The sequence below is a fragment of the Mustela nigripes genome, chromosome 3, assembly GCF_022355385.1.
Source record: "Mustela nigripes isolate SB6536 chromosome 3, MUSNIG.SB6536, whole genome shotgun sequence".
NCBI lineage: Eukaryota > Metazoa > Chordata > Mammalia > Carnivora > Mustelidae > Mustela > Mustela nigripes.
Window position 1 is genome coordinate 101811260 of NC_081559.1, and position 27742 is coordinate 101839001.

At 51.8% G+C, this 27742-nt stretch overlaps 1 protein-coding gene across 1 annotated transcript in view; it reads left to right on the plus strand.

Moving 5' to 3' along the window:
• MARCO (macrophage receptor with collagenous structure) overlaps window positions 1-24289 on the plus strand; it is a 38155-nt gene extending 13866 nt beyond the window's left edge. The window contains exons 2-16 of the mRNA XM_059392828.1: window positions 147-248; window positions 1086-1295; window positions 2447-2482; window positions 7234-7278; window positions 7579-7623; window positions 7932-8030; window positions 11622-11720; window positions 11816-11851; window positions 12255-12353; window positions 12446-12508; window positions 19851-19895; window positions 20900-20998; window positions 21521-21565; window positions 22123-22299; window positions 23998-24289. Coding sequence (XP_059248811.1) covers window positions 147-248; window positions 1086-1295; window positions 2447-2482; window positions 7234-7278; window positions 7579-7623; window positions 7932-8030; window positions 11622-11720; window positions 11816-11851; window positions 12255-12353; window positions 12446-12508; window positions 19851-19895; window positions 20900-20998; window positions 21521-21565; window positions 22123-22299; window positions 23998-24128 — 1331 coding nt within the window. The 3' untranslated portion in view covers window positions 24129-24289. The remainder of the gene's footprint in view (window positions 1-146; window positions 249-1085; window positions 1296-2446; window positions 2483-7233; window positions 7279-7578; window positions 7624-7931; window positions 8031-11621; window positions 11721-11815; window positions 11852-12254; window positions 12354-12445; window positions 12509-19850; window positions 19896-20899; window positions 20999-21520; window positions 21566-22122; window positions 22300-23997) is intronic.
• The last annotated feature ends 3453 nt before the right edge of the window (window positions 24290-27742 follow it).

Below are 27742 nucleotides of genomic sequence, written 5' to 3' on the forward strand. Positions count from 1 at the left end.
GATTTCAGGGTAGTGGGACTTTGTGTCTTTATCCTCGACCTCCCGGGGAGCCATCTGCTCACACAGAGAGGGGATTCCCACACACGTTGGGACCTCCCGGTCTCTGCCTCCTATAGCAGCCTCCTTCTGCCGGTGTTGTGTTTCAGATTCAAACCCCAGGAAGAGAAGGGGGGTGAACTACTTCATGGTCATGGTGGCCATCTACCTGATTCTGCTCACCGTGGGTACTGGGCTGTTGGTGGTGAAAGGTAAAGAGGTCTGGTCCTGTCTGGTGCCTCCTGGGGTGATACAGGGCTCAGGTTGAATGGAGAGCCCTGGAGTCACTGCTGCCCACCTGCTGAGAGGTGGTTCTTATTCCATGGGTAGCCAGGTAGTCACATGATTGGGGGTTGGTGGGGGGAAGTGGACAGCAGAGTATGTGTATGATAGAGAGAGAGACATGGAGACAGATTGAAAGAGAGAGAGAGAGAGCCCATGCGAGCTTGTGCATGTCAGAGAAGTGAACAATACTTTAATTTCACATGGGTCCGCTGCATGTGTCTTTCATCAAGACTTCCCCGTGTCTAGCAGGAAGGGATGTTATTGATCAAAATGTTCATATTAACATGGTTTTACTTGCAAAATGCAGCCTGGTCCAAATGTTAAGGTCACGAAACATTCCCATCTGCAGACACTGAGGTCACCCAAGAACATTGTGTGCCCAGCTGCTGTAAACATCCGTCACACATATATTCAGGCCATGTGTGATCACATCAGACCAGCATGTTGGTTGTCATACATTCATGCCCAGAGCCTGCAGGAAGGCTGAAGATTGATCATGATGCTGTGGGTACATCCCTAGGCCATTCAAGAATATTCTATGAACAGGTAATGTCATGCCTCAGTGTGTAGTGCCCACATGCAGGATATAGAAAGACTCTGTGCTCACACTAGGTCCTTACAGAACATGAAATGCACATTCGGTATCCAGGACCCTCAGAAGTCATGCATATATAACACAAGAATGTCAGGGATGTGCTCAGATGCCTGGAGATTTAATGAGGTCTCCCTAAAAGAAGGCTCTGGGGTGGGGATGGGGTGTCCAGTTTTGAATCTGCAGGAGCGGCTCCGGGTGCTGGAGACTCACTTCAATGGGACACTGGCCGCCGAGGACCAGTCAATGTTCCAGTCAATGCCCCTCCTGTACCTCCCTGGGGGCACGCTGGGGTTGCAGGCCCTACAGACCCAGATCACCCAGGTCCGCACCAGGCAAGAACAACTGCTACGGAAGGTGGACAACTTCACTCGGAGCCCAGGTTCGGCCCCTTCCCCTCTGCAACAGGACTCCTCAGGGGATGGAAAGGAGGGGCTGCGGGTTCATGGCAAGTGGATCCTTGGGTCCAAATCCCCTTCCCCGGCAAGGAGAGCATTCCAGAATCCTGGGGCGCAAGGAAAGGAGTGAAAGCCATATAGAGTAGCCATGAGGTGGATCTAGAATGTTTGGGAGGATGGTAAAACACAGAGCCTGGGGCAAGTCCCAGGATCACTCTTATGCAATTGACTAATACTGGCCCCATGTCTAGAGAGAGATTAACAGCAGGCAACAAGAGGTCTGGGCCACATAGGGACCTCAGAAGGACAGGGTGGCGGGCTTGCTGGGGAAGTGTGGCAGCTTGGAAGATAGGGCCCTGGGCAGGAGAAAATGGAACCCAAGGTGGAGATTCTGGGGATCCCCCTCCCCTCAGTTTTCTCGGGACCCAAGACCGGCTGTGCCAGAACAGGGAGGACTGATTTGGGCCAAAGTAGCTCCTACGTGTGACCTCACTATTGCGAGGTGCTCCGGCCCCGATGTCTGGAGTGAGCTAGTGTTTAAAGGGTGATCCCATGACTGCTGTTCTGTGCCCATGGGAACATGTACTCAATGGGCACAGGGTCCCGGTGGGGGAATTCCCCAGAGGCTGTGGTTTTCCCAGTGAGCACAGATGAAGGCCAAGTCAGGATGCAGGGACAGGGGACAGCTGTGACCGATGGGCAGCGCCCTGGCTCAGACATTCAGATACTCAGACGCAGGGACCTTCACCCCCTCCCTTGAGATATGGCGGAGCTGGTTGTGATCAGCCTGAGGGGCCCCACTTTTAACCTGAGGCTCTTCTTGAAGGGGTTGGGCTCCCAAGTCTTCTGACGATATAGGATAACTCTGGAAGTCTCAACCTTCTTTCCCCATTTCCGCAGCTCCCGGGGATCTCAGGCTCCCTGGAGCAGACCACTAGCTGCAACGAAACATCTGGCTTTTTCCAAAGCTCAGTTCTGGAAAATACCCAGGTGTTTGGCTCCTGTTGGCCAAATCCCCCAACCACTTGAAACCCTTGCTGCTCAGCTGGAGGGCAGAGTCCCCCAACTTAGAGCTGGGTGCCCTGGGTCTATGCTCTCCCAGCCCAGCCTACAGCCCTCTCTCCTCCCCTTGCAGAGCTGTTCCGGGTCAAAGGGGAACGAGGCGCTCCAGGTATGTTCATTTCCCCTCTGACTCCACCCGCTCACCAAGGCCTTCCCCCAGGGGCTCCTGGACTTATGCCTTTCTGGACCCCTACCCCAGCTTACCTTCCACAGGCCCCCAAAGTTCCCCATAAACTCACTGGTCCTCCATTGGGTCGGCTCTCTGTTCTCTGACCATGCTGGGACTCCTGGCTTCTGGGCCTTTACCCTTTCCTCACCTGAAGTGGGAAATGGCTTCCCCATCCTCCTCACCCCACCAAATCTAAGCTGCCCTCCGAGGCCAGCCCAAGGGCATCACCCTCAGGTGCCCTCTCCCCCAGCACTCCAGCTGCAGGCGCAGGGCTCCCCCTCGGTCTCCAGTAAGCACTGTTTCCAGATACCTCTTACCCAGCACCGAGCTTGTCCCCCCATCTGTCTGTGATCCTTTCCAGGGGTGCACGGCTCATGCCTCCTAGAGCACATAATGGGAGGGGCAGCCTCTGGGAACTGAGTTCTAATCCTAGCCCCACTGCTTCCTGGTTGTGTGACTTTGGACCAGTGATGTCACTTTTCTGGAACCTCAGTGACTCAGCTGTGTAAAAACTAATGGAGATAATTTTGCTCACTTCCCAGGGTGGCTATAAGATGCACATGAAGAGATATGCAAAAAAATGTCTGATGACAACAGGTGTTCTCTGAGGAAAACACCTGTGCCTTCACTGCTTTTTCTTTCTACCTGAACACACACAGCTTTGGCTACGCGCATGCACATACATGTACACACACTCACCCCTACCACGTTCTATCAGCGGAGTGGTTGGAATGTCACCTTGAAAAGAACTCCGCATGGTGTTCTTGGGATAGAACTCTTTGGCTTCATAATTATTCATGGATGGCCCAGACATGCCACTGGCGAGGGAGAGTTTCGAGGCAGCCTTGCACGATGACATGAGGGTCCCTTGCATCACTGGCTCTCCTGGGAACAGACCTTGGCTCTCTCTGGAACCAGGTGCCTTGAGCAAGTCACTTAACACCTTTGAGCTCTGTGTCCCCCCGCTGTAAGATGGAGATAATGATAGGACCTCCTGCGATTGAAGTGAGGATAAAATGATGAATGTAAAAATGTGTAGTCCAGTGCCTAGCTCAGAGTGAGTATTCAATCATGTCCTTGTTGTTCTGTGTTGTTATTTGCTTTGTTATTTTGTGGGGAAGGTTAAAGGAGCTAATGCTTGGGGAGCTCCAGCCGGATGGATGTTGGCTTCTTCCCTCCAAGGAGAGGCTGACACCTCTTCTCAACCCAGTGTTTCGTCTGATGTTGTTTGTGCTTGCTAATTTCAGTTACCATACAGAGCAATATTGGTTTCAGGAGTGGAAGTCAGTGATTCATCACTTACCTACAACACCCAGAGCTCATCACAGCAAGTGCCCTCCTTTAGTATCCATCACCCACCTAGCTGACGTTGAAAGTCTGCTCTAGCCCCTGCCCCAGGCCCAGTGTTCTAGGACCAGACACAGAGCTCAGCTCACCTCCAGGCAGGGAGCAGCCTCCCTTTGGTCCCTCTGTCTCTGTCTCTCTGGCTCTTTCTCTGTGTGAATGTACACATGGCCTCTGATGCAGAGCGGCTCCAGTTATGACTTTTTGACTTCACAATGGTGAGAAAGTGATCTCATTCAGCAGATACTGTACTTCAAATTTTGAATTTGTTTTTAGTTGTTTTTTTTAAAAGGACTTTATTTATTTATTGGTCAGAGAGAGAGAGCACAAGCAGGGAGAGCAGCGGGGAGAGGGAGAGGGAGAAGCAGGCTCCACTGAGCGGGGAGGCCAGTGTGGAACTTGATCCCAGGACCCTGGGATCATGACCTGAGCCGAAGGCAGACGCTTAACCCACTGAGCCACCCAGGCGTCCTCAAATTTTGAATATCGATCTTCTCCCAGGCTAGGGACATGGTGGGAGGTGGGGCATGCTCTCTTATGATCCTGAGTGGGACAGATCCCCTTCAGCCAGGCACTCCCAAGAGCAAACAACTGATCCGCTGACAACCACTCTGTCCCCAGACATCCACACTGCTCTCACTGTCAGTACAGGAGTCAATAAGTTACAGGACAGAGGCAACTCCATATTAAAAAACAGGCTTTGCATTAGATGATTTTGCATAGCTGTGGGCTGATGTCGGTGTTCTGAGCATCTTTAAGGGAGGCGAAGCTGAGCTGTGATGTGTGGTTGATTAGGTGTACAAAATGCATTTTTCACTTAAAATATTTTCAATTTCTCTTCTGTTTATTGAGATGTAGCCCCACTGTAAGTTGAAGAAGACCTGTATGTGTGTGTGTGTGTGTGTGTGTGTGTGTATTTGTAATCTCCAGCTTCGTCTCTCTGTCTCTCTCCAGTCACGGTAGTCTCTGACTACCTCTTTGTCTCTGTCTCTGTCTCTCTCTTCTGAAGCCCAGAAAACAGAGGCAGGAAACTGATTCCAGCAGCTGGGGTTCAGGCACAACCCCGACCCCTTCCCAGCTTCCCCCACCACCCTGGGCCACCCAGGGGAGGCCCACCATCTCTCTTCCTTCCCCCAAGGCCTGCCTTGCCTGGTCAGGCCCCCGGAAAGGCATGTTTTCCTGCACCAGCCTCTGGAGACCAATAGGTGGGTCCCAGAGGATGGCTGGGTGCAGGGCCCAGAGGTGATGGTTTTGGCCCCAAAGCAGCCTGCCTTGAAACTGCCCTCTGGCCCAGGCTTCCAAAACAGTGCTGGTAGGAGCAGGGGATCCTGCACCTAAGTCAAGTTTGGGAAACGGTGATGTGGAACCCACCCACACCTCTCTGCCCCTCCCCCGCTGTGTTCCAGACTTCTCAACAGACATTTACAAACAGCCTCTCAAGGCTGTCACCTCCCCAGGCACTGGGAATGCAGACAGAAAAAGACAGAATCCCTGCCCTCAGGGAAGCATTATTTGGTTCCAGCCCTGGCTTTTGCTCTGAGAGACTGGGGCAGCCCCCTAGGTAAGGAGAGTATGAGGGGACTTAACCCCCTCAGGGGTCACAGAAGGTTCCCAGAGAGAACTTTCAGCCTTGACCTGAGTGTGAGTGGAAGGTGCCGGGAAATACAGATGCTAGGCAGAGCCCCACACATGCAAAGGCCCTGGGGTATGAGGTAGAAAGGGGGATTTGGTGAGCAAAGAAAAGCAAAGAAATAAGAACTAGTGCTGGAGTGCAAGAATGAGAGGAGTGGAGGTGGGAGACAGGCTGGGAGCTGGGTCAGGAGGTGGGGTCAGGAGGTGGGGTGAAGGCAGTGGTCCTAGCTACATGCAAGGCACATTCACCTATGTTTTGTGGACCCCTCACACTAACCTCATGTGGCTGCTGCTATTACCCGCATTTCACAGATGAGGAAACAGGCCCCAGGGCCCCCGGGATGTTGACTTGCTCAAGCTAACTCAGGCGAGGCTGAGGAGCAGAATCAGACCCTGGAGGGAGTAGAAGTCTCCTCCCTGTCAGTGGGGCCTGCGTCAACCCCTGAACTGATTTTCAACTGCCCTTTCCTAGGGCTTGTCTGAGAGGAACTCTAGCCCCCCATGCTGCTTCCATCCCTCATGCACACAGGATGGATACAGCCTTATGGACTCCACAAATTGGACTGAGGTCCTACTCCGAAATAGAAAGCATGTCAAGGGCTTTGTCATCGTGGTGTCCTGACATGGGTAAAAGGCTTTGCCCCTGAGAGACCTGGAACCTGCCAGCCTCTCTCCAAATCTCTCTCTCTCTCTCTCAGGCAAAGCCATGCCTATCAGAAAATTGTTCTCCTCTGTGGGGATGTGGAGACCCACTATGGTCTGAGTGTATCTCCTCCAAATGCCTGTGTTGAAAACCTGACCCCTGAGCTGACTGTATTAGGAGGTGGGGCCTTTGGGAGGTGATTTGGTGCTAAGAGCAGGGCCCTCTTGAATAGGATTCGTACCCTTATAAAAGACACTCCAATGATCCCTCACCAACCCCCTCCACCAAGTGAGGACACAGCAAGAAGTCAGAAGAAGCTGACCACACTAGCAACAGAATCTTAGACTTCCAGCCTCTAGAACTGTGAGCAATGCATTTTTGTTGTTTATAGGCCTCCTTCCCTGAGGCTTATAGCCACCAGAATGGATTAAGACAGGACAAGGAACTCTGTCCCACCCTCCTGGGTTGTTGTGAGTCTCGAACCTGCAAAGCAGCCCTTGGAAAGGGAGAGAACCATATGTGAGTGACAGTAAAAATAGGTGGCCTGAGTCCAGAGCCTGCGGCAAGGACCGCCCTGCAGAGCTAGTATATTAAGCCCATTTTACTGATGAGGAAACTGAGGCTCAAAAGGAAGAAGTAACTTGAACCACGTCACCCAGCTGAAGGGGCGGTGCTGCTCCTTGAACCCGCACCACTGCGGTTCACCTGTTAGGCCCTGAGCTTCTTGAAGGAAAAAGCTCTGCCTTCTCTTCCTTTCCTTCTTCCGCACAGTTTGGCTTGTTCTTGGAGCTCACTGGCAGTGCGTTGGATAAATAGTAGTGTGATAAGTGGCTTTGTCACCCCACCTTGTGAGCTGGCTCCTGGGTCTCTGCTCCTGTGCTTCAAGTCTCCCAGGTCAAAAGGGACCCCGGGCAGGCTTGGCATCACATCCCACTTCTGCCAAGACCGCTGACTGAGGCCAAGGGGCCAACGGGCCAAGGCAAGCCATGGATTCTGGCCTCTGGCTACTGGCCCTATAATCCTTTTCCTCCTCTTTGTCCAAGCTTTGTTCTGAATCCCTTTTCCTTTCCAGGTCCTCCAGGACTCCAAGGCCCGCCTGGAATCAAGGGAGAGGCAGGTGGGTAGGGGTGGGTGTGTGCATGAGCCGAGGGTTGGGAAGCAGGAGCGTCGGCTCATTCATACCTCTATGCCTAAGAAACTCGGCCTCTTATTTCCTCTCTCTCTCTCTCTTTTTCTTCTTGTTCTGAAGAGTAAAATGGTGTCACTGGTGTGCGTGTGGCAAAGTTGGGGGGAGCGGAGGAGACAGAGAGGCCCTTCACCTCGAGCTGGGCATCTATCTTGTTTTTCTGAGGCATTCTAGAACATCAGCTGACTGAGGAGCCGAGAGCCCTGTGACTAGTTCTTTCCTTCTTCACAGGCCTCCAAGGACCCAACGGTGCTCCAGGGAAACAAGGAGCCCCTGGTAATGTGTGCTTCCTCTGCTTGGGTGCAGCGACGCCTTGGTCGAGAGGCTGAGCCAGCACCCCCCAACCTTCTCCCCACAGCTATCCCCCAATGGCCATCCCCTACCCCCGCTGCCTCAGAGGGGCATTGCCCTCCCCCAGTCCTCTGCTCTGGAGTCTTATTGTGCCTCATCGACACACCCAAGAGATGACCTCACCTCCCCCAGACTTCCTCTTCTCCTGGAACGCCCCCTGCCCCATTACCTAGGAGTCCCTCCCAGGAGGATGGTGGGAGCCCACCTCATTGGCCATTCTCTGCCCACCCCAGGAGAGCAGGGAGAGAAGGGCAGCAAAGGCGATGGGGGTCTCGTTGGCCCGAAAGGGGAACCTGGAGCTAAGGGAGACAAAGGAGACCTGGGTCTTCCAGGTAAGGGTCCAGTGGGAGTGTTGGTGCTTGTGTGTGTTGGGGGTGGGGGGTGGCTAAGGGCTGGGCCCCGATCCTGCGGAAGTGTGTCTGTTCTGTCCCACTGAGAACAAAGCAGACAAAGCTGGGCTACCAGTCTCATGGGAGCACACATGAGGTCCCTTCTGTCCAGGTGAGCAGAGGCCAGGAATGTGAAAGCTGAGAGCAGGGGGAGGGGAGTAAGGAGACACAGTCTCATGCCAGGCATAACCAAGGATGAGTGGGGACACAGGCCATGCTAGGAGCTCGGAGGAGAGGAAGGCGAGGGACAGCAGTGGGACTTGAGGAGGGCCCAAGGGAGGAGGGGAGACTGGCTGGCAAGGAGGGGAAAGGGATTGACTCCAGAAGGAGGTGCTACCTCAGAACTTTTTAGGGCACTTGTTCCAAGTCCAAGAGTCTGTGTTTCGAAGGCCTGGATGATTTTGACCTTGACAGCCTAGCAGGCACTCTTTGAGAAGAACGACCCCAGGGGCTCTGGCCATGACCGAGCACCTCCATGTCCCTTGCCCCTTGGCCTCTTGAAGCCTCTTTGTGGGGGGTTCTGGGGTATAGCGTCATAGGGAGAATGAGAGCTGTGCAGCTAGTGAGCTTGTTATCATTATTATTTTTTTTTTTGAAGATTTATTTATTTTAGAGAGCAAGCAAGCACGGCGGGGGTAGGGGCAGAGGGAAAGGGAGAGAGAGAAAATCCCAAACAGACTCCATACTGCACACAGAGCGGGAGGCGGAGCTTGATCCCATGACCTTGAGATTCTGACCTGAGCAGAAACCAGAAGTTGGACGCTCCACCAGCTGCGGCACACTGGGGCCCCAGTTAGTGGGCTGGGACCTCAACCATGCTCTGCACCTGTTCACATGCCTTGCTAGGCACATTTTTAACCAGCTGAGATTTAGTTTCTTCATTTCAGAAAAGAATGGCCATTAAAATCATCATAATTAAATTATGCATATCTTGTAGGACAGTAGGGAGGGCTAGAGATCATGTTTTCAAACCATCTGCCACATGGTTCAACACTAAATGAATGATAGCCGTTAGCCTTTGGGAAGGACTTCAGTTCTAAGATCGGACACATCGGGGCCCTAATACAGCTCACTAGCTGGTTAATCTGGGGAAAATGACTCAACCTCTCTGACCCTCAATTTACTCACCCGTAAAAGGGGGATAATAAGAGCAACTTCTAATAAGGATTAGTTACAACAGGAGTATAAGCCATTAGATGTGTGGCACTATACCTGCAAATAGGATATTTACATTGTAAGAGACTGGGGTGCTTGTCTTCAGGAAGGGGGCCCTTACTGGGATGTGTCAGCCATGCTCAAACATTAGAAAGGCACTTGTGGAAGAGAAAACAGACTCCCTCTGGGTGCCCATCAATAGAATGAGGAGCGATGATCAAGGGTTTCAGGAGAGCCAATTGTGCTGAAGTAAGGAAGTAGGAAGGCATTAGAACTTAGGGCACCCCAGGGATGTACCAGGCACGCATGCGCGGTTCTCAGCGGGGGCAGCCACGGAGGCGGGGCAGGGGCAGCGACAGGTGCGGCGTCGCAGAATTCTTCTGCTCAGGACTGAGCCAAACCTTTGCACCAAGCAGTTGGTTAGACCGTTGACCACTGAGGATGCTTCCAAAGGCAGCCCTCTGCAGTGCTCTCTGCAGCAGGGAAGGAGGCCCCCGGCTTTCTCAAGCTGTCCCTCCCCTCCCACCCCAGGATGGGGTGTGACAAGCCGGCTCTTTGCCCGTAGAGCCTACGCCCTCGTGTTTCCCATCCCACATCTCCCACTGCCACAGGCCTACGGCGACTCCGCAGCAGGGCACGAAGCCCGCACTCGGAGGCGGACTCGGGACTGGAAACGCTGTGGCCAGGCCTGCGAGGGGAATTGCAGTAGTTTTTAACCCTCCTCTTCCTAAATTTCGTCTCCCAAGATCACAAGATCTCTTTCACCCACTGGTCCCCTATCTCCATTCCGCAGAGGGGACCCGCGAACCAAGAGGGCCCTGCTTTGGTGGTACTGAGGCTTGGTGTTCTTTGTCACAGTGGATGGGTAATGCCCCTAGTGGAGATCCAGGGGACACTCTGTTTGCCTCACTTCACCTTTAGCTGTGATGGAAAGGTTCACACATCAGGCACAGCGGGGTTCCTCCGTGGGTGGGTGCCAGGCTCTGGTCGTTTCACCAAGAACGCCGGGAGTCCCAGGGCTGTCCCCTTTGATAGAGACATGGCGGGCCCAGCCACACACAGCCACACACAGACCCCGGCCCAGACCACGCTCCAAAATCCTTGTACAGCCAAGCCATTTCTATCATGTGATGGTTCTGGCTGGCCAGAGCAATCGGGCACCAACCAATTCCTCCAGGGAAGTAATTCCTAGTTCCTTCTAACAAATCCCATTTGTGCCTTCTGCCAAAGAGGACACCCTCAAGGCCCAAGAACTGCCTTCCTTGGGGCTTGCCCCTGAGGCTATAAGAGATCTCAGCTGTAACCAAGTTCTCTCTGGTTCTGTTTCCCATGAAGGAATAATCATCCTTCAAGTATCTAAACCAGAAAGAATCTACTTCCTAAGCCTTACCCCTAAGATCACCCCCAGCTTTGATCCAGAAAGCTTTGCATGACCCATGGTTCTTTCCCTCTGCTTCAGGACTTTCTGTCTCCTTTCCTGATTCACTGGAGAGAAGGCTGGTATCCCTTTGAGTCCTCCCCCTCCCTATCAAGAAAGTAAGGGAATGGAGCCTTTTAACCAAATTGCACAGTGCTGAGCCCGTCCCAGGGCAGAGCGAGCTGCTCTGGATAGGGCTTCGACTGGCTCCCGGAACAGCAGGTCACTGCTGGGTTACTGCTGAGCAGACCCAGCCTGGCATGGTTAGGAGGAGCGTACAGCTGGCTCCAAAACCAAACTCATGGACTGGGAAGGGGTTGCCAGGCCCTGCTCTGCCAGAAGCCTCCCTCGATTGATATGCACCAAGCAGTGGCAGAAAGGAGGAGGGAGCAGTGGACGACCGAGGAGAGGACAGGCTGGGACGAGCCTTGAATGCAGATGACAAGTGGAAAATTTGAAACCTAGGGCACCAAGAGAGGCTGTGACTGAAGCCCTGGCAGGAATTCCAGCTGCCGCAATGTTCTTCTCCCCACCCATACCTTTGAATCTCTATTCTCAGCATTTGGGATCAACTTTCTGGAATATTCAGATTTCGGTTTGGGAGGCTTGAAAAGTAATTATCCAAAATGCAGACACGAAAATGAGCACTGGTTAAGCCTGGACTGTGGTCCCTCCCAAGGGGACCAGCGTGCTGCCCAGGGTCCTGAGAGCCTGGCTTCCCTGGCCCACCCATCACTCAGGCCAGTTGACCTTGGCCGTCTTTCACGAGTTCATGTCTTTTGGGGCAAGGGGCAAGGTGGTGTGCTTCTAGAGGGCAGCTATGGTATCTTCCACTTGTGGGCACCAGGTAGCAGGAGCTCAAAGAGTTTGCGTTTGTAATTTGGGTGGGACAAATGTCAGTGAGATCTGCTGGCTGGGTTTGCCCTCCCCCTGTGCCTGACCACGACTTCTTGATTTTTCAGGAAGCAAGGGGGACACAGGCATGAAAGGAGATGCAGGGGTTATGGGTCCCCCCGGAGCCCAGGGGACTAAAGGTGACTCAGGGAAGCCGGGCACCCCAGGTAAGAGGCTGTCCATCAGACTATAGCTATTCCTTTCCCCCTGGCGGGCTGAGCTATAAGGGCACAAAATCCCTAAAAGTCCCTCGTCCTTTCAGGTGCAGCTGGATTTCCTGGAATAAAAGGAGATCAAGGTAAGAACTCTGGGAATCCAGGTATCATTCAAGCTGCCACTGTCCCTGGGCAAAGCCACGTCCAGGACTTGACTCCACTATCTTTATCTCATTGTTGGGTTAACCCAGAGCACCCGGAGTCTCTTAAAACTCAGCTCTGTCTGAAAGGAGCCGGCTTGATTGGCGGGGCCCTAACCCCAGACCCTGCAGAGTGACGGCCGAGATGAACAAATTGCTCAGGCTCTAACTTTTCTCCTGCTGATTCGGCCTGTTTGCAGCCTCTAAAGGGAGCTGATCAAAGCTGCCCAGGGAACATACAAGGTGGTAGGACATACATGTGTCACTGCTGAGAAGAGAGGTGTGTTGAGGGGTGGCAACGAGGCTCTCTGGCGACCACACCCAACCTTGCCCTTGTCGCTTGCAGGACAACCTGGAGTGAAGGGTCCTCCCGGCTCTCCGGGCGTGGCAGGATCCCCAGGGCCCAAGGGGGAGCCTGGCACTGCTGGCTCCCCTGGACTAGCAGGTGAGGTCCTCGGCACGGCGGTGGGTATAGGGAGTGATGTCTGAAGACCCACGGAGCTCAGCCCTCATGCCATCTGGGCATCTGTTGTACAGGGCCACCAGGGACACCCGGGAGTCCTGGAGCCAACGGCATGAAAGGAAGCAAGGGAGACCCAGGTAACAGAGGGTGTGGTTGGGGGTGCGCGGGGTGCTGGGTGTCGGGGAGGAGGGAGGAGGACCTCCTCACAGGGAGGAGGACCCCTCCCAGTGAGCCCACCACAAGGAGGGAGATGGTCTTCTGCACTCAGGCCCCAGAGGACACTTTCCTCTCTCAGGGCCCTTTGAGCTCAAAGCCCTAGGGCTGTCCTCTCTCTGCCCAGGGCCCCTGAAAGGCCCCAAAGCCATGACCGAACCTCCTCCATTAAAGAGAAGGGCAGCTGACCCACATAGTCTCCTGGACTGCCTTCTAGCCCTGGACATAGTTTCCATTCTCTCCAGCTAACCTATAACGGGGCCCCCAGGGTCAGGGCTCTGGATTTCGGTGGGGAGGGGTCAAGATCAAGAAACCCCTTCTTGCACATTCTCCCAAAGGGCCTCAGGCTGGGAGGAGTGACCCATAGTAACCAAGCGCACAGTGACCACTATATGAACCTTCCTGTCAACTTAGTCTACATTATAAACCATTGTGCCAACTTAGTATAGGTTATAAACCAGTCAACCAATGTGGCCTACTTTATTAAACCTCTACACCAATTTTGTCTAGTCACTAAGTCAGTCTGGGCAATGGTCTAAAAACTCTGGGCCACTTTTGGGGGGCACTGGTGCACCATGATGTGTAACACCTGCTTCCTGACCTCACGCACACAGGTTGGTGCCTGAGACAGGCAGACAGACTGTTGCCAGACTGTGCCAGGTGCATTCTGTCATGAACGTTTGCATGGAGAAGTGCTGAATGCCCCTTAGAAAGCCAAGTGCAGCCTGGAGGCATTGTAACAGTGCAAGGTCAAGAGAGCAGGCTGGGCAGTGGCTTCGGGTGGCCGTGGACAGTCTGTTGCAGGCCGTTCTCATGCTGTGTCGCAGGTCTGTGTCTCATGCCGCAGGTCATGCTGTGTTAGCCTGACCCCCTCACGCAGAGCCATGTGCAGACCCACATGAGGGGCAGGTGTTCTTAGGGCTCATTGATCAAGTAGTTGACTAGTAGATGGATTGATTCCTTAAACAAATGTGACTTAACTCAGCTAAATGCTTCAGTTTCATCATGTCACGTCTCTGGTAGGGGTGGTGAAAGGCAGAGCAGCACATGAGTGATGTAAGAGCTTGAGCTGAGTCTTGTGGAAGGAGTGGAGGCTGGCCATAGGGAGGAAGGGAAAGGAAATCTAGAGAGAAGGAAGAGAGCAAGCGAAGTCATGAAAGAATGAGGGAGGGCTCTGTAGGCTTCTGTACCTGGCATCTAGGGTTGGGGTGTGAGAGAGGGTCAGGAGCTCTGGCTAGAGGGGTGGGTAGGGGCCACGTCCTGGCTGGCCCTGGACTCTGAGCCTTCAACCATTGGGGTTTTCCTGAAGATCATTGAGAGTTATGGCACAGGCTTTTGTAGTACGTGCTATCCTGGGGTGCCTGGGTGACTCAGTCATTAAGCATCTGCCTTTGGCTTAGGTCATGATCCCAGGGTCCTGGGATCAGGCCCCGCATCGGGCTTCCTCCTCGGCAGGAAGCCTGCTTCTCCCTCTCCCATTCCCCCTGCTTGTGTTCCCTCTCTCATTATGTGTCTTTCTATCAATTAAATAAATAAAATCTTCGGGAAAAGAAAAAAGTACCCACTGTCCTTCCAGCCCATCCAGCCTCTGAGCTGATTTCTTTTTCACGACTGTGTCAGCCAGGGCCAGGGATCTGCTGCCTGAGGCCATATCGATGCTACCTGAAGGCCCCCCCCAGAAAGGTCTCACCTTCTGGTGTGGTGGTCAGCTCTCCCTGCCTTGTTGACTGCCTCCTCCCGATCTTAAATATTTCCCCTTTCCTTGCTCCCAGATCCCAGGAGGTCTGACTTCTGGGCATGAGGCTGCCCTACCCCTGAGTTTTCTGCTTGGCTTCATAGTGATGACAGCTTTCAACCCTCAGTTATAAACAAGTCTCTATCCCAATCCTTCCCCACCCTCCCCCGATTGCCAGACTAGCAGTTCTTAAGGGTATCAGGGGTAAAACATGATTTTACCCACAAGGGACACTGCGCCCCCTTCCCAGGCCCCCAGCCTGTGTCTCCCACTCTCTGGAGGTAGGATATTTTGCCCTGCATGCTATACCCTGGGACGGTTTACCTCGGAAGAGTCGCTCCGATAACAAGCATTTTCATGATAACCCAGTGGGATAAGCACTTTCGTTAGTGCAACTTGCCCACACTCGAGGAGCCAGGAGGAGGCACAGGGAAGGTTGGAATCGTAGCCTGGCTGGCTCAAAGCCTGGGGCCTTATCCATTACACTCTGTCATGCTCTTTTCCTTCCTAGGCAGCCTGAGAATACCATTACCCCCCATCAGGCATTCTTTTTTTTTTTTTTTTTTTTTTTTAAGATTTTACTTATTTATTTGACAGAAATCACAAGTAGTCGGAGAGGCAGGCAGAGAGAGAGAGAGAGGGAAGCAGGCTCCCTGCTGAGCAGAGAGCCCGATGTGGGACTCGATCCCAGGACCTGAGCTGAAGGCAGCGGCTTAACCCACTGAACCACCCAGGCGCCCCCCACCCCATTAGGCATTCTAATGAGTGACACCTTCCCTCTCCATCCCAGGTCAGGAAGGATTAAAGCTGAGGCTACAGCAGGCTCTTCTTCAATTCCAAGAAGGAAACATGATGTTCTCAGGCCCTGTTATGACTCTTCATTATTTACCCCAAAACCCACCTCCCTGAGAGCCCAGAGACCTTTGGCTCACAGACTAGGGATGGCTTTAACCCTATTATCAAGTTCCCATGTTTGTTGAACACTTTTGGGGGGATCTCCATCAATCAGACCCAGTGGTGAATACCAACCAGGCAAATTCTAAAGGCTATTCCTTAATTCCGGCTACCCAAGTAAACATGCTGATTACATCTTCAATTCGGAGCACGTGTTGATTACAACTTTCATAAAATTGTGTCAGTTTCCCACGCAAATCCAAATGCTTGTCTCGATCTAGTAGCTAATGGTTCCATCTCAAGAGGGAATTTCCACAGGTCCATTATCTGGCCTATTCCAACAGGTCCATTATCGGTCTACCTATCATCCCGAAGTCAGAGGTTAAGGAACTCCTGGAGAGGTTAGATTTCTCAAGTGGGAAAAGGAAGGATGGGTAGTGATCGTGGAAGATAATGCTTACTTTTCAATGTCAGGACACTGGTATTCCCCAAACTGGAGATAGTATGGTGTCTGTCCCGTGTGGGTTATATCAAGCCAGTTTTTCAACCCAATGTATTTCCTATTTTGTAAATAAAATCATTAATCTCTCAAGAGAACATCAAGCCTCCCTGGATGAAAACAGAGAAATTATAGTGCCTTGGCTTGACCTAGGCTAACAGCCAGCTCCTATGATGGTGCATTAATTTAAAAAAATGAAATCTGTTTATAATTAACGATACTTCTGGGCCAGGCACTGTGCTTGGGATTTACTCCTATGATCTTAGCTCATCTGCTTGTGTCCCTGAGTTCCATTACCGCTACCTTACAGTGGAGGGAGCAAACATTCCCCGAGGGTGAATCCTCTCCTTGGGGTCTCGCAGGTAATATACTCTGAATCTTAATCCCAGGGCCAGATCCCAAAGTTGTGCTTTTCCAGACCATGTTACATAGAATAGCACACAGTAAACAATTCTAAGAAAGCCAGACTCTCCTGCCCTTGCCACTCCCCTGCAGATGGGTGAATCTTGGCTCAGTCACCAAATCCTCCTGCCGTCGTGAGTGGTCGCTTACTGTACTCCAACCCACTCAGGTGGAATGTGCCCCTGTGTTGGCACTTCTTGAGAGAAAGCAGCCATCTTAGATTAAAGATGGTGACGAGGAAACATTTTTCATTCTGTCGGGAGGACAAATCACACATGTCACAGATGGCATGATCACTCGGCAGAACTTTCTCCCAAGACCCTTTCCTTCACCATTCACAAAACAGCATTTTACCAACCTCCCAAAATGGAGTTATTTCTAACCTTTGATCTTTCAAAGGATTATGGAGTTATTTGACTTGGGGGAAAACGATCGCAAAATAAAAAACCAAAAATCCCACAAAAATTCATTTTAGCTCAAAATCCCTTGGCCATTTTCAAGTTTGTTGGGAAATGACGTGGGCATTTTGCTTTCTAGCATCACACCTCATGAAATGGCATTAGATTTTTTTTTTTTTTTGACAGACAGAGATTACAAGTAGGCAGAGAGGCAGGCAGAGAGAGAGAGAAAGAGAGAGAGAGAGAGAGGAGGAAACAGGCTCCCTGCTGAGCAGAGAGCCCTATGCGGGACTCGATCCCAGGACCCTGAGATCATGACCTGAGCTGAAGGCAGCGGCTTAACCCACTGAGCCACCCAGGGGCCCATGAAATGGTATTAGAAGCAGCCAAGACATTTAAGCTCTGAAACACCCATCTGATCAGAAGGTCTGCATCTCAGCAGCCTTCGTGTCTAAAATATAACAAGAATCTGAATTTTCTATGTTCTTTTATTTTCCTCTTGAGGCAAAGCCAAAATGCAAATAGCCTGAAATCCATTTTCTTATCTGTATTTGAAGACATTTTATTTTGAAGGTAAGCAACAAAAAGTAATTCATAATAGCAATTAAGCCCTATATTGTGAATATAATTTCTCAGTTCATTCCAGTCCCCATATCAAAGTACTGAGTTGGTCCCAGAATTTATTAAATTCTACCAACTCACATTTCTAAGTTGCCACTCATAAAACCTGTCCTCATTTTCTTCTAAATCTCTCAGAGATATCTGCAAAAGTCTACATCCATCCCAGTATCGGTCTTCAACCCGCCATCTTACTTCTGCCACATAGCGCCGTCTGTCAGTTGTCAAAGTCATCCTCACTTTGTCAGGCTGCACTTAGCCTGTATGTCAAGATGCTACTTAAGGAGTTTCCTAATGTACTGGAAATTTCTACATTAAATCAGAGCTGGAAGACCTGCCCCGGGCCCATTTCCTTCTGTGTGGAATGTGAAGAATATTCTAGAATAATAGCCAGGTCCCTGCTAGCTTGACAGCACTCTGTGTTTGAAACTGGCAATTTCCCCCTCAGAGCAGGAACATTCTAAGATTTCAGGCAAAACACCAGCTGAACACGGAACAATCCAGAGACATGTGCTTTCTAACAAAATGATTTTCTTGGGAGAAAATTATTTCTCTAAGTAAATACCTTGCAAATAAATATTTGGGGTCATCTCAGCTTGATACATGTGTGACACCCAGAAAAACCCAGTTAGATGTGGTTTAGAGGAGAAACCATAGACAGGAAGGCTGCTCGAAGGTGGTGAGCTGGGAGCTGGTCTTTAAAGAGCCAGTGAGATTTGTTTAAGGCAGTGTTACTCAAAATGTGGTCCCCGGACCAGCAGCATCACCATCAGCTGGGAACCTGCTAGAAAGGCAGCTTCTCAGATCCACTGAATCAGCAGCTCCAGGGTGGAGCCTGACAAGCCGGTTTGGCTCGCCAGCCCCATGCAGGTGACTCTGAAGCACCCCTAGCTCAGCTACTCATTTAGGGGACGGGATGGAACCTGGGAACCAGGTGGACAGGCCAAATGGAAACTCCAGGAAGATGTGAGCTGCTATGCTAATGGGGCATAGGGAGCTACAGCACTCAGTGGGGGCCCCACCTGGGTTACAACCCAGTTTCACCACTTCGTCACTGTGTGGCCTTGGATAAATCACCTAGAATCTGTGACTGTGTCTTTTCTCCTCTTCTGTATAAAGGAAAAGGGCATGACCTTGCAGGGTAACTGAAAGGTGGAATGAGGATATGTATAAAGCCCTTAGCAGCATGCACAGGTCAGCAAATAAGGGAGTCCCTGTGATTCCTGTCTGTACAGGGTGTGCTTGTCATGTGGTGCTTTGGGGACAGCTGGGGATGGGCATTTCTTTGGGAGGGGACCATAAAGGGAGGTCATGGGGCCTGGCGTCCCTGAACCTTGGTTCCAGGGACAGACTCTTCAGGTAGAGGTTTCTGCAATATTGCGCCCTCTAGGCTGCAGACAGAGGGCCAAGGGTCAAAGTATTTTTCTATTTACTAAAGCCAAAGACAGATGTCTGAGTGTGGCTTCTCCTCTCTAATCTTGACACACACCATTCAGATGCCGATGAGCAGAGGAAATTTGTGCTGCCTCTTCTGGCTCAGGTCACCAGTGAACAGTTAGGGGGCTTGTTGGGCCAGGAGCCAGGAGCTCCTGTGGGCCAGGGTCTGAGGTACTTCCTCCGGAGGGGAGACAGATACGTGCAAACAGGGTCCGTGGGGTCTCTGGGGCAGCACCTACTGAGTGCAGGCCAGACACGAAGCTCAGCCCATGACACAGATGACATTTCAGTCTCAGGACCACCCCCGAGGCAGCCAGGAGACTCAGAGCAGGAAAATGAGTCTCTGAGAGGGCAAGTACATTGCTCAAGGTCACAGAGACAGATGCCAGCCCAGGCCGTCTGGCTCCAGCCCTTCTGCTGCCTCGGGAGGATCACGCCATCCATAGGAGAGGCCAGAGAAGTTTTCGTAGTCAAGTGACATCTGACATCTTAGCAGGTCTTACAGGCTTGATCTGAGTTCTCCAGCGAACAGAATGGGTGAGGCATTCTAAAAAGAGGGACCAGAGCAGGTGCAAATGGCTCACGGTGGGCTCGGGCCTGCCTGCCAAGGTCTGGCCTCTGAGGTTCCTCCAGGTCTTACAGGAAACTCACTAAACCTCAGTTCTGTCCCATCTTTCCCATGAGGGGCTGAACTAGTTGCCCTCTCAGATCCTTCCAGCATGTCCTGCTTTTCTACAGCAGCGGCTCTGATTCCTGTGGCCTCTGACCTGGCCACATGAATCCTTAGCTACCTTAGGGCCATGATGAAAAGAACCAATAACTTCTATGGAGCATCTGCTGTGGATGAGGGCTCCCCCCACCCACTCCTTGAGCCCCAGGAGTCTCCTCCACAGTCTTCTGGAAATAAAGGTGCTTTTATTTTCAAAATATGTCTCACTTCTTTTCCAATAAAATGCAGGCAGGAAGGAATGGGGTTGAATTTATACTCCGAGTCAGGCTATCATCAGACCAAGAAGGCCAGCCAGTAAATCCAGAGTCTGTCTGTCTGTCTAACTCTGACTTTCATCCACTACCTTTCTACTTCACCCCAACACGTGTCCCCATTTATCTGCGGTCTATCTCCTTTTATGCTCGGCTAAGGAGGCTTTAAACAATCGTGGAGAACCAATGTGTCTTTCCATCTGCATTAATCAGACAAAAGGTAGAGGTTGTCTAAGATTAAAAGTGTCTAATATCTAAGTTTTATTATCTTCCCCCCCCCCTTTTTTGTATTTCGATCTTAGGACTTCAAGGACAGAAAGGAACAAAAGGAGAATCAGGAGTTCCAGGTAAAGGGCCGGCTTCATTTTAATTTCTCAGAATGATGTCTGGAAAGGCTCGTGCTCGGAGGGCAGGTCTTGTTGACTTTGAACATTCTGCTTTAACCTTCCCCTAGAGCGGCCAGGGCCCAAGCCTGTTTGAGGCTAAGATTCCAGGGCTCTGTCTCTCAAGCCTCAGGTTCTTCCCCTGGAAAACCTGGAGAGGGACAGAACTCAGGGACCTGAGGTAATAGAGAGGGGACCGAGCTGAGGGTGGAGAAGGGGTAGGAAGGGGCTGGAGAGCTTGGAGTCCGCTGGTGGCTTCAAGGCATGCGGCCTCTGTGGAGCTGGGCTGCCTTATTCTCCAGGTCCCAGGCTGTAAGACCTCTGCTTCCCCATGCCTGTGCTGGTCCCTCTCCATCTTCAGTTTGTCCCCTGAAACTCCTCTTGTCCTCCTCCGGCTGCTTACCACTGGCCTGTTATGGTCACCATGGCTTTCCAAGCCCCTGCCCGTGGTCCGTCACTGAGCACACGTCTTCACACAGAGCACTTCTAGTCTTCTCCACAGCTCTGCCCTGATGAGGGCCAATGTGAAACTTCTCAGACACATTTCTTGAACTGGCTTTCTTCCTCTGAGCTGGATATCTGGTTCGCATTGAAACTTACTAAAGCAGATCTCGAGGCCTAGAAACATTCTAGCAAGTTCTCCCAGAATGGCCAGAACTTGCACACAATTGTGTGGTCTGAGGAAAATAAAAACCTCTGGAATCCTGTCAGCTCTTGTGACCCGTGTGTGGTCTCCCAGCATTCATGTGAGAGTCAGTGGGGGGAGATCACTGCAGTAGCCAGACCCTGCCCGCCCTCACCACCTCTCCCAGGTGGACCGAAGGTGCAGGCTCAACATGCAAACAGTCCATTCACGGGGGTGGGGAGTGCGCTTGTCAAGGACAACCCAGTCTCTAAAGACCAAGGCCCTCGGTCCCCCTCGGAAAGCAGGGCAGAACATCTGATGGAAGCGTCTCTCTCCTCTCCAGGCCTGGAGGGCATGAAGGGACAAAAGGGAAACCCGGGCCAGGGAGGCCTCACAGGTGCACCTGGACTGAAAGGCCAAAAGGGAGAGCCGGGAGTGAAAGGTAAGGCCTCGGTCTGTGATTTATGGGCTCTAAGGAGAGGCCCTGTTGTAAAGAGCCTGGGAGTTTTAAGAACCAAAGGTGTAGAGGTTTATTGGCTCCCTGGACAGTTTCTGCGCTGGGATTGCCCTCAGCCCTGAGGATACAGGAGTGGATGAGGCACAGCCAGGGCATCCTGGGGGCCAGACAAGAGAACGTGTGTTTGCACGACGCCCCGCCGAGCCCTAGCCACCAGAGCTTTCCACAAAGGAGAGGCCGCCCCTCCCTGTCTCCTACCTGTTCAGTACTCCTCAGGAATCTAGTTTAGATCCTCCCACCATAGGTCAGGCCTGTTTCGGCTTCTTCAACCAGTAGTGCTCAGTCCCCATGATGCCCGGTCACTGGCACAGCTGGAGGAGAGAATCTGACCTCCCTGCCCCCGCTCTCCTCCCCACCACCGGTGAAGAAGGGTGAAGGGATCCTGGCTTGGTTTCCTTTAAATTGTGTGGGTTCTTTCTTTTGCTTTTCTTTTTTCCCTTGCAACAGGAGCTTCTGGAGCACAGGGAACTCAGGGAGAAAAAGGCCAAAAAGGTAATTATTATTTCTATTCTCTTTAATGTGTGCCTTTGTGGGAACTCAGTGCTTGAAAACTGTACGTGTGGTAGGGAACAGACCCTGCTTCTCAGAGAAATGCCTCATTTGGGGAAAAGCTAACAGACTCAGCCTTTGGCGAAGCCCATCCATGATGATTTAGAGCCACAGCGCAACTGCTTTTTTAGCTCCCATCTCCTCTCCCTTCCTGCCTCCCCCCTTCCTTCTCTTTCTTCTTCCCTCCTGCTCCAAGTCCCGCTCCTTCCCTTTCTCCCATTCTCCCTTCTTTCCCTCCTTCTGTTTTCCCCTCAACTGCTCCTTTTCTTCTCCCCACAAGACAAGGTGCGATGCAGCCAGCTGGGTATGCAGGACTGGCTGCAAGTGGACAGAGAATGCTGAGCCACATGCAGGAAGTTCCCGGCTCTGGTGACAGTCCAACAGGGGGATTTCCCCTGCCCCGGAATAACAGAACTGCCAACCAGAAAAAGGCTGAGCCTGCAGCCACACAAAGCCCTAGGCTGCTCTCTTCCCCTCTCCCACGTGTGTCTTTCACCCAGGTGAACCTTTACAGACCGTCAGGATTATCGGCAGTAGGAACAGAGGCCGGGCTGAAATTTTCTATAACGGCGTCTGGGGGACAATCTGTGATGATGACTGGGACAATTCCGATGCCACCGTCTTCTGCCGCATGCTGGGCTACTCCAGCGGAACAGCCCTTACCAACGTGTCACCTGGTGAGTGGGTCCTTGGCCAGGAGCCTCTCTCCTGGAGGCTTTCCCTTTGGTTGCAAAGAACTCCATGAATTTAGGTTAAAAGAAAAAGATTGGTTTAAGCAACTGAAAAGTCCTGCTGGTCAGTGCCTTCTAGGCTGGCTGCCCCAGGACAAAGAGGACCTGGACAGCAAAGGCTTGGGTGGGGCTCTGGCTTACCCGGCTGGGTCACTGTCTGTGCAGCATAGAAAGCCAGAGTGCTCCATGGCCAAGGGTGTCTGTGAGTCATGGCTCTCTGAAGGACAGCCAGGCGCCAGTCCTAGAAGAACAGAAAAGTTTCAGGGTGGGCAAATACAGGTGCTCATCTCAACTTCTGGAAACTAGAAGCCAGGACACGCCTTGATCATCTTCAAGGAAAAGGTGCAAAGGGAAAAATAAACAAATCAGGGCAGGGACTTCCTTAAATCACTTTTGGAAAGACATCCTGGGGTGCTAGAGACTCAGGCTACTCTTTCAGCAAAAACTTCAAACTTTCAATAAAGTAGCCAAATCCCCAGACTAAGACTATTTCTTTGGCCATAAGAGCTGACTTGGCAGGAAGATTAGGTTGTCTTCTCCTGCCCCAAAAGCTCTCTGCCTTTACTCCACCCTACAGTGCCTACCTGGTTTTTAATCTAGGTACCAGTTGGCTTGTAAAACTCCTTTAAAGTATATATTTTCCTCATATAGATTACACTTACATAGATCACTACACTGTAAACTGTGTGTAAAAGTAAATTACTGTAACCAAATACAGATCACCCTGGGTTTACAATGGGGTTACATTTCAATAAACACAAAGTAATTTGAAAACATTGTGTCAAAGATGCATCTAATACAAAACAGGTCACCTACCAAGTCACAGCTTAGCCTCATCTGCCGTAAGGATGCTCAGAACACCTACACTAGAACATAGTTAGGCAAAATCATGTAACACAAAGCCTACTTATGATGAAGTCACTAGACCATGCCATTGATTGGACACTGTACCGAAGGTTACAAACAGCATGGCAGTCTGCATACGGAATGGTTGCCCCGGTATCATGGGTCCGCCGTTTGCTCTCACGAGCACCTGGCTGACTGGGAGCTTCTGCCGCCCAGCATCTGAAGAGCGCCTCACCCCACATCCCCCTAGCCTGGGAAAAGATCACAATTCAAAATTCCAAGTATGATTGCACCATCATAAAGTAGGAAAGTCATAAATCAAACCACGGTAAGTTGGAACCATCCACCATCCTGCTGTTTTCCTCTGTGCTGGTGATCTGAAATCGATTATATCAGGAGGAAGGGATTTGGAGGAACATGTGAATGCTTTCGAGCCAGAGAACGGCCTGGTTCAAAGGGCATTTGAGGAAGGTGGGTACAGCAGCAGGACTAAGCAGGAAAGAAACAAACACTGGGAAGTCCCCAGGAGGAAATTTCAAACACTGCATAGACTAAGTATCAGTAATTATAAATAGATGATATATATCTCAATCTATCTTAATCAATCTCATCTAATCTTTGGATGAGACTTTTGTTAAAGAGCAGAAAGCAGAAGGGAGGCAGACTCATAGCAGGAGAGGAGACCGGCCATCAGCACCTGGGGCCCAAGTGGCTGTGAGGGAAATTGGCAGTCTACCCCAAATGTAAGTTTGGCACTAATCCTGCTTCCCTCTTTCTCCCTGCTTTCCCTATATCCAGGCAGTGGGGAGATATGGCTGGATAACGTTGCCTGTCGGGGGACAGAGATGACCCTCTGGAATTGCAGTAAGAACAACTGGGGGGCCCACAACTGCAACCACAACGAGGATGCTGGTGTGGAATGCAGATGACCCCCCACAGTCCCTCCACCATGCTGTGGCCGGAAGTGTCTGCAGACAGGGACACTCAGCTCCCCTGCAGGAGGGCCAGCATTCTCTGAGGGGTTGTTCTGAGGTGGGGTCACTAATAAAACTCAAAACATGACCTGGTAATGTATTTGGCTGTGGCTGAACTCATGAGTTCATACCTTCTGTTCCTTATTGATGGGCCCACTCAAAGGACACACTGAGTTCTCAAAAGAGGACAGTGGAATCTCAACTTATAGCCAGGGAGAGGTGGGACTCAAGGGGTCCTAAATTTGATGTGGAAAGTGAAGAGTACCAGTAGTCAGAATGAGGCATGACCATCCCTGTCCCTTCCGCTTGAGCGCCAGGCCTGGAGCCCTTCACCAGCAAATGGGGAGGTGGGCATGTAGCTGACACCATGCTGCATGCCTTTAAGCATGAAAATGAGTTTTCTTGGGATGTGAGCTCCATTAATGAAAGGACTGTTGTCTATTTTATTCACCCCCATCTAGGGGCTTGGTAAACTTGTATTTAATCAATGACCGAATTAAACCAAGAAGGTAGAGCAGCTCATGTTCTGAGCAACTCAGCTCCCCCATCCCTTTCCAGGCTTCCCCCAGGGTTCTATACTTTCTGAGTGCAATCTCATGTGCACGCGCTCTCTCTCTCTCCCAACATCTTCTGATTAGTCTTCCCTGCACTGCACTTCACCAACCACCTCTTTGTTCTCCAGGCAGCCACCTGAGACATCTTTTGAAATGACAAAGAAACCACCATAGGGATCCCTGCCTAAAGCCTTCAGTGGTTCCCCATTCCCCAAGGCAGGGCGCCACACTCTTCACCTGGCTTGCAGGGGAGAGCCCTTGACAATCAACCCCACACACCCCTCTGGGAACCTCGATGCTTCATTTCCTATGTTACGACCAGTATCTCCCACACATTACATGACAGGCTCTTGCTGTCTGTTTTCTGATTGATTCCCTGAATAAACGAAGGAAGGGAGGAAGGAATGCTGGACAGAGCACTCCACTTTGCTGCACTAGGATGGCTTCATTGTCTCCTGCAGCTGGAGGGCAGATCCTGGTGCCTCATACTCTAATTATTGTGGCTAAGGACACCCCACCACCACCACCACAACCAAACAGTTTCTAAGGTGCAAAGGAATGGTGAATCTACTACTTGGTCTTCTGTAATTTATAAAGTTAGCTTTCAAAATAAACTCATGGAGCCCCTGGCGTACTAGGTGTATTATAAATTTCAAAAGTTCATCGCTTCCTGCTGCCTCAACATCCCCACAAACACGTCGTGAGCACCCAATCTGGAGAACCAAGTGTACCAGGATGATAAGATGGGTCCCTGCCACCAGCTCCCCTTCTTACCTCCCGTGACTGTGACCCAGTGCTGGTCAAACACCAAAGAGCCCCAAGGACAGCCCCTCAGGCTGTTTGCCTGTGTACCCACCCCGCCCCACAGTAACCGCCCTGACCCACAGGTTCCTCATTGTCTCTCAGTTCCCCACATGCATGGCTGGACCTGGTCCCTTGGGGCTTTTCCCACATGGTCCCCCCTCCCAGCCTGCAGTGATTCCGTCTCCCTAAGACCCCCCGAGTTTAATAAGCTTTGTTTTCCTGCACCTCTCTTGAGTGCCCTCTTGTGGCTGCCCCTTCGTGACCGCCCCCTAAAAAGACTGGGAACGCTAGAGCATCACATGATATGTGATATTATTCCCATCCTAGAAATGAGTCAACAGAGTTGCAGCGAGGTTAAGTGATGCGGTTTATGGCTCCAATCCACCACCCTTCTCTCTGGGGTATTCGCAACGTGACTTTGCCGCTCATCATCAGAAGCCAAGTCTGTCCCTGGTTCACTCTCTGGGCATCCCCAGCACATTAGGAACACTGGTCCATGCTAGCCCACTGGGGGATAAGTGGGCATGTGAAGCAGGGTCCAGTTACCCCAGGTGAGGTCATTCGCCATCCATCCAGCCTCTAGCTGGCTGCAGTCCCAGTAGGGAGTTCAGCCGAGGCTGGTCAAGCCTGGCCCACATCCAAGGAACTAACTGTTCAACCAACCTATGATCTCTTGAACAACCACAGTTTGTTGTAGCTTAAAGCCACTAAGTCTGGGGTGTGGCGGTTATTAGCAATAACCGCCTAATGGAATTAATTTGACTAAGGACACACAGCCCCGGAAGGGGCAGAGAGGGGTTCGAAGCCAGGTCTCTGTCTGACATTGGTAAGATTAAGAGACGATGGAGAGTTGCTGTCCCCTGCACCTCTGCCAGGCAGCTCCTCTCATAAGCTCTCAGGCCAAGCTAAGCTGAGAAAACACCCCTTCCAGAACCATGGGTGGAAGTGGGGTGTGGGGCACAGCACATAGTTCTATGAACACACTGGTTCTGTGGCTGACGGATAGCTGATTGTGGGCGCCAATGAGGAACTGGGTAAAATTAGCATGACAGCATCTGCAAGGGCCAGAGAGCAGACTGGGGTGGGGTGGGCGCCCTCGGATGTTCGGCCTGACCTCCTAACCTCTGCCAGACATGCTGTTCAGGGAAGTCATTCTCCTTCCTCTGCTTCCAGTTCCCCTGGCTGAGGCCCACAGGACGACACCAGCACGGGGCAAGCTGTGCTGAGCAAGACAGAGATGGCGGGTGCTCCAAGACACCCCCGTCACTTCCTGCCCAGCAGGGCAAGCCTGGAGAGCTTCCTGGCAACCAAGGGGAGAGACACAGCTACAAGCACGGTTTCTGGAACCACATTGCCCCATAACAGGCTTCTACCTGGACAGTCGAGGTGTTCGAACTCTCTGGGTTCCTTGTCTATAAAATATAGTAACAATTGCTCTCTCTCAGAGTTCTTGTGAGGTTTAATTGAAATCATAAGTAAAGGGGCGCCTGGGTGGCTCAGTCCTTAAGCTTCAGCGTCTGCCTTCTGCTCAGGTCATGATCCCAGAGTCCTGGGATCCAGCCCCACATCAGGCGCCCAGCAGCTTCTCCCTCTTGCACTCCCCCTGCTCTGTTCCCTCTCTCCCTGTGCCTCTCTCTGTCAGAGAAATGAAATCTTTAAAAAAAAAAAAAAAAAAGAAGGAGGAGAAAGAAATCATAAGTAAAAAGAAAGCATTTAACATGGTGCCTGCTACCTGGCGAATGCTCAGGGTCGGTTACTACGATCTCCACAGTCCATCCCTTGCCTGGGCACTGCCCTGCTGGGCCCTGTGTTCCAGCAAGCAGGCTTTCAGAAGGATCTGCCAGCCGCACCTGGCTCGGGGGGCAGGACACATGAGGATGGGATGTCCAGGGCCCCATGAGACGGAGCTGGCTGCGGGAGAGGCTCACAGGGATCAGGCATGTGAAAGACAAAAGGTAGGAGGAGCTGGATGGGGCAGGAGAGCCCAGCCCCACCTGCCTATGGGATTCCACAGGGAGATATGGAGCGAAGACTGCCCCCAGAGGCTGCGTCTCATGTTGGGTGGGAATAGCCAGGCCCCTAGACTCTCCCTCTGCTCCACTGGGTCCCTGGCCGGGCTGCTCCGGAAGTACACAGCCTTGACCCGGAAGCAGAGGTGGATAAGTAACCACCACCTTAAGGCTGGAGCCTTCGTGGTCCTGCAGGTCAAGG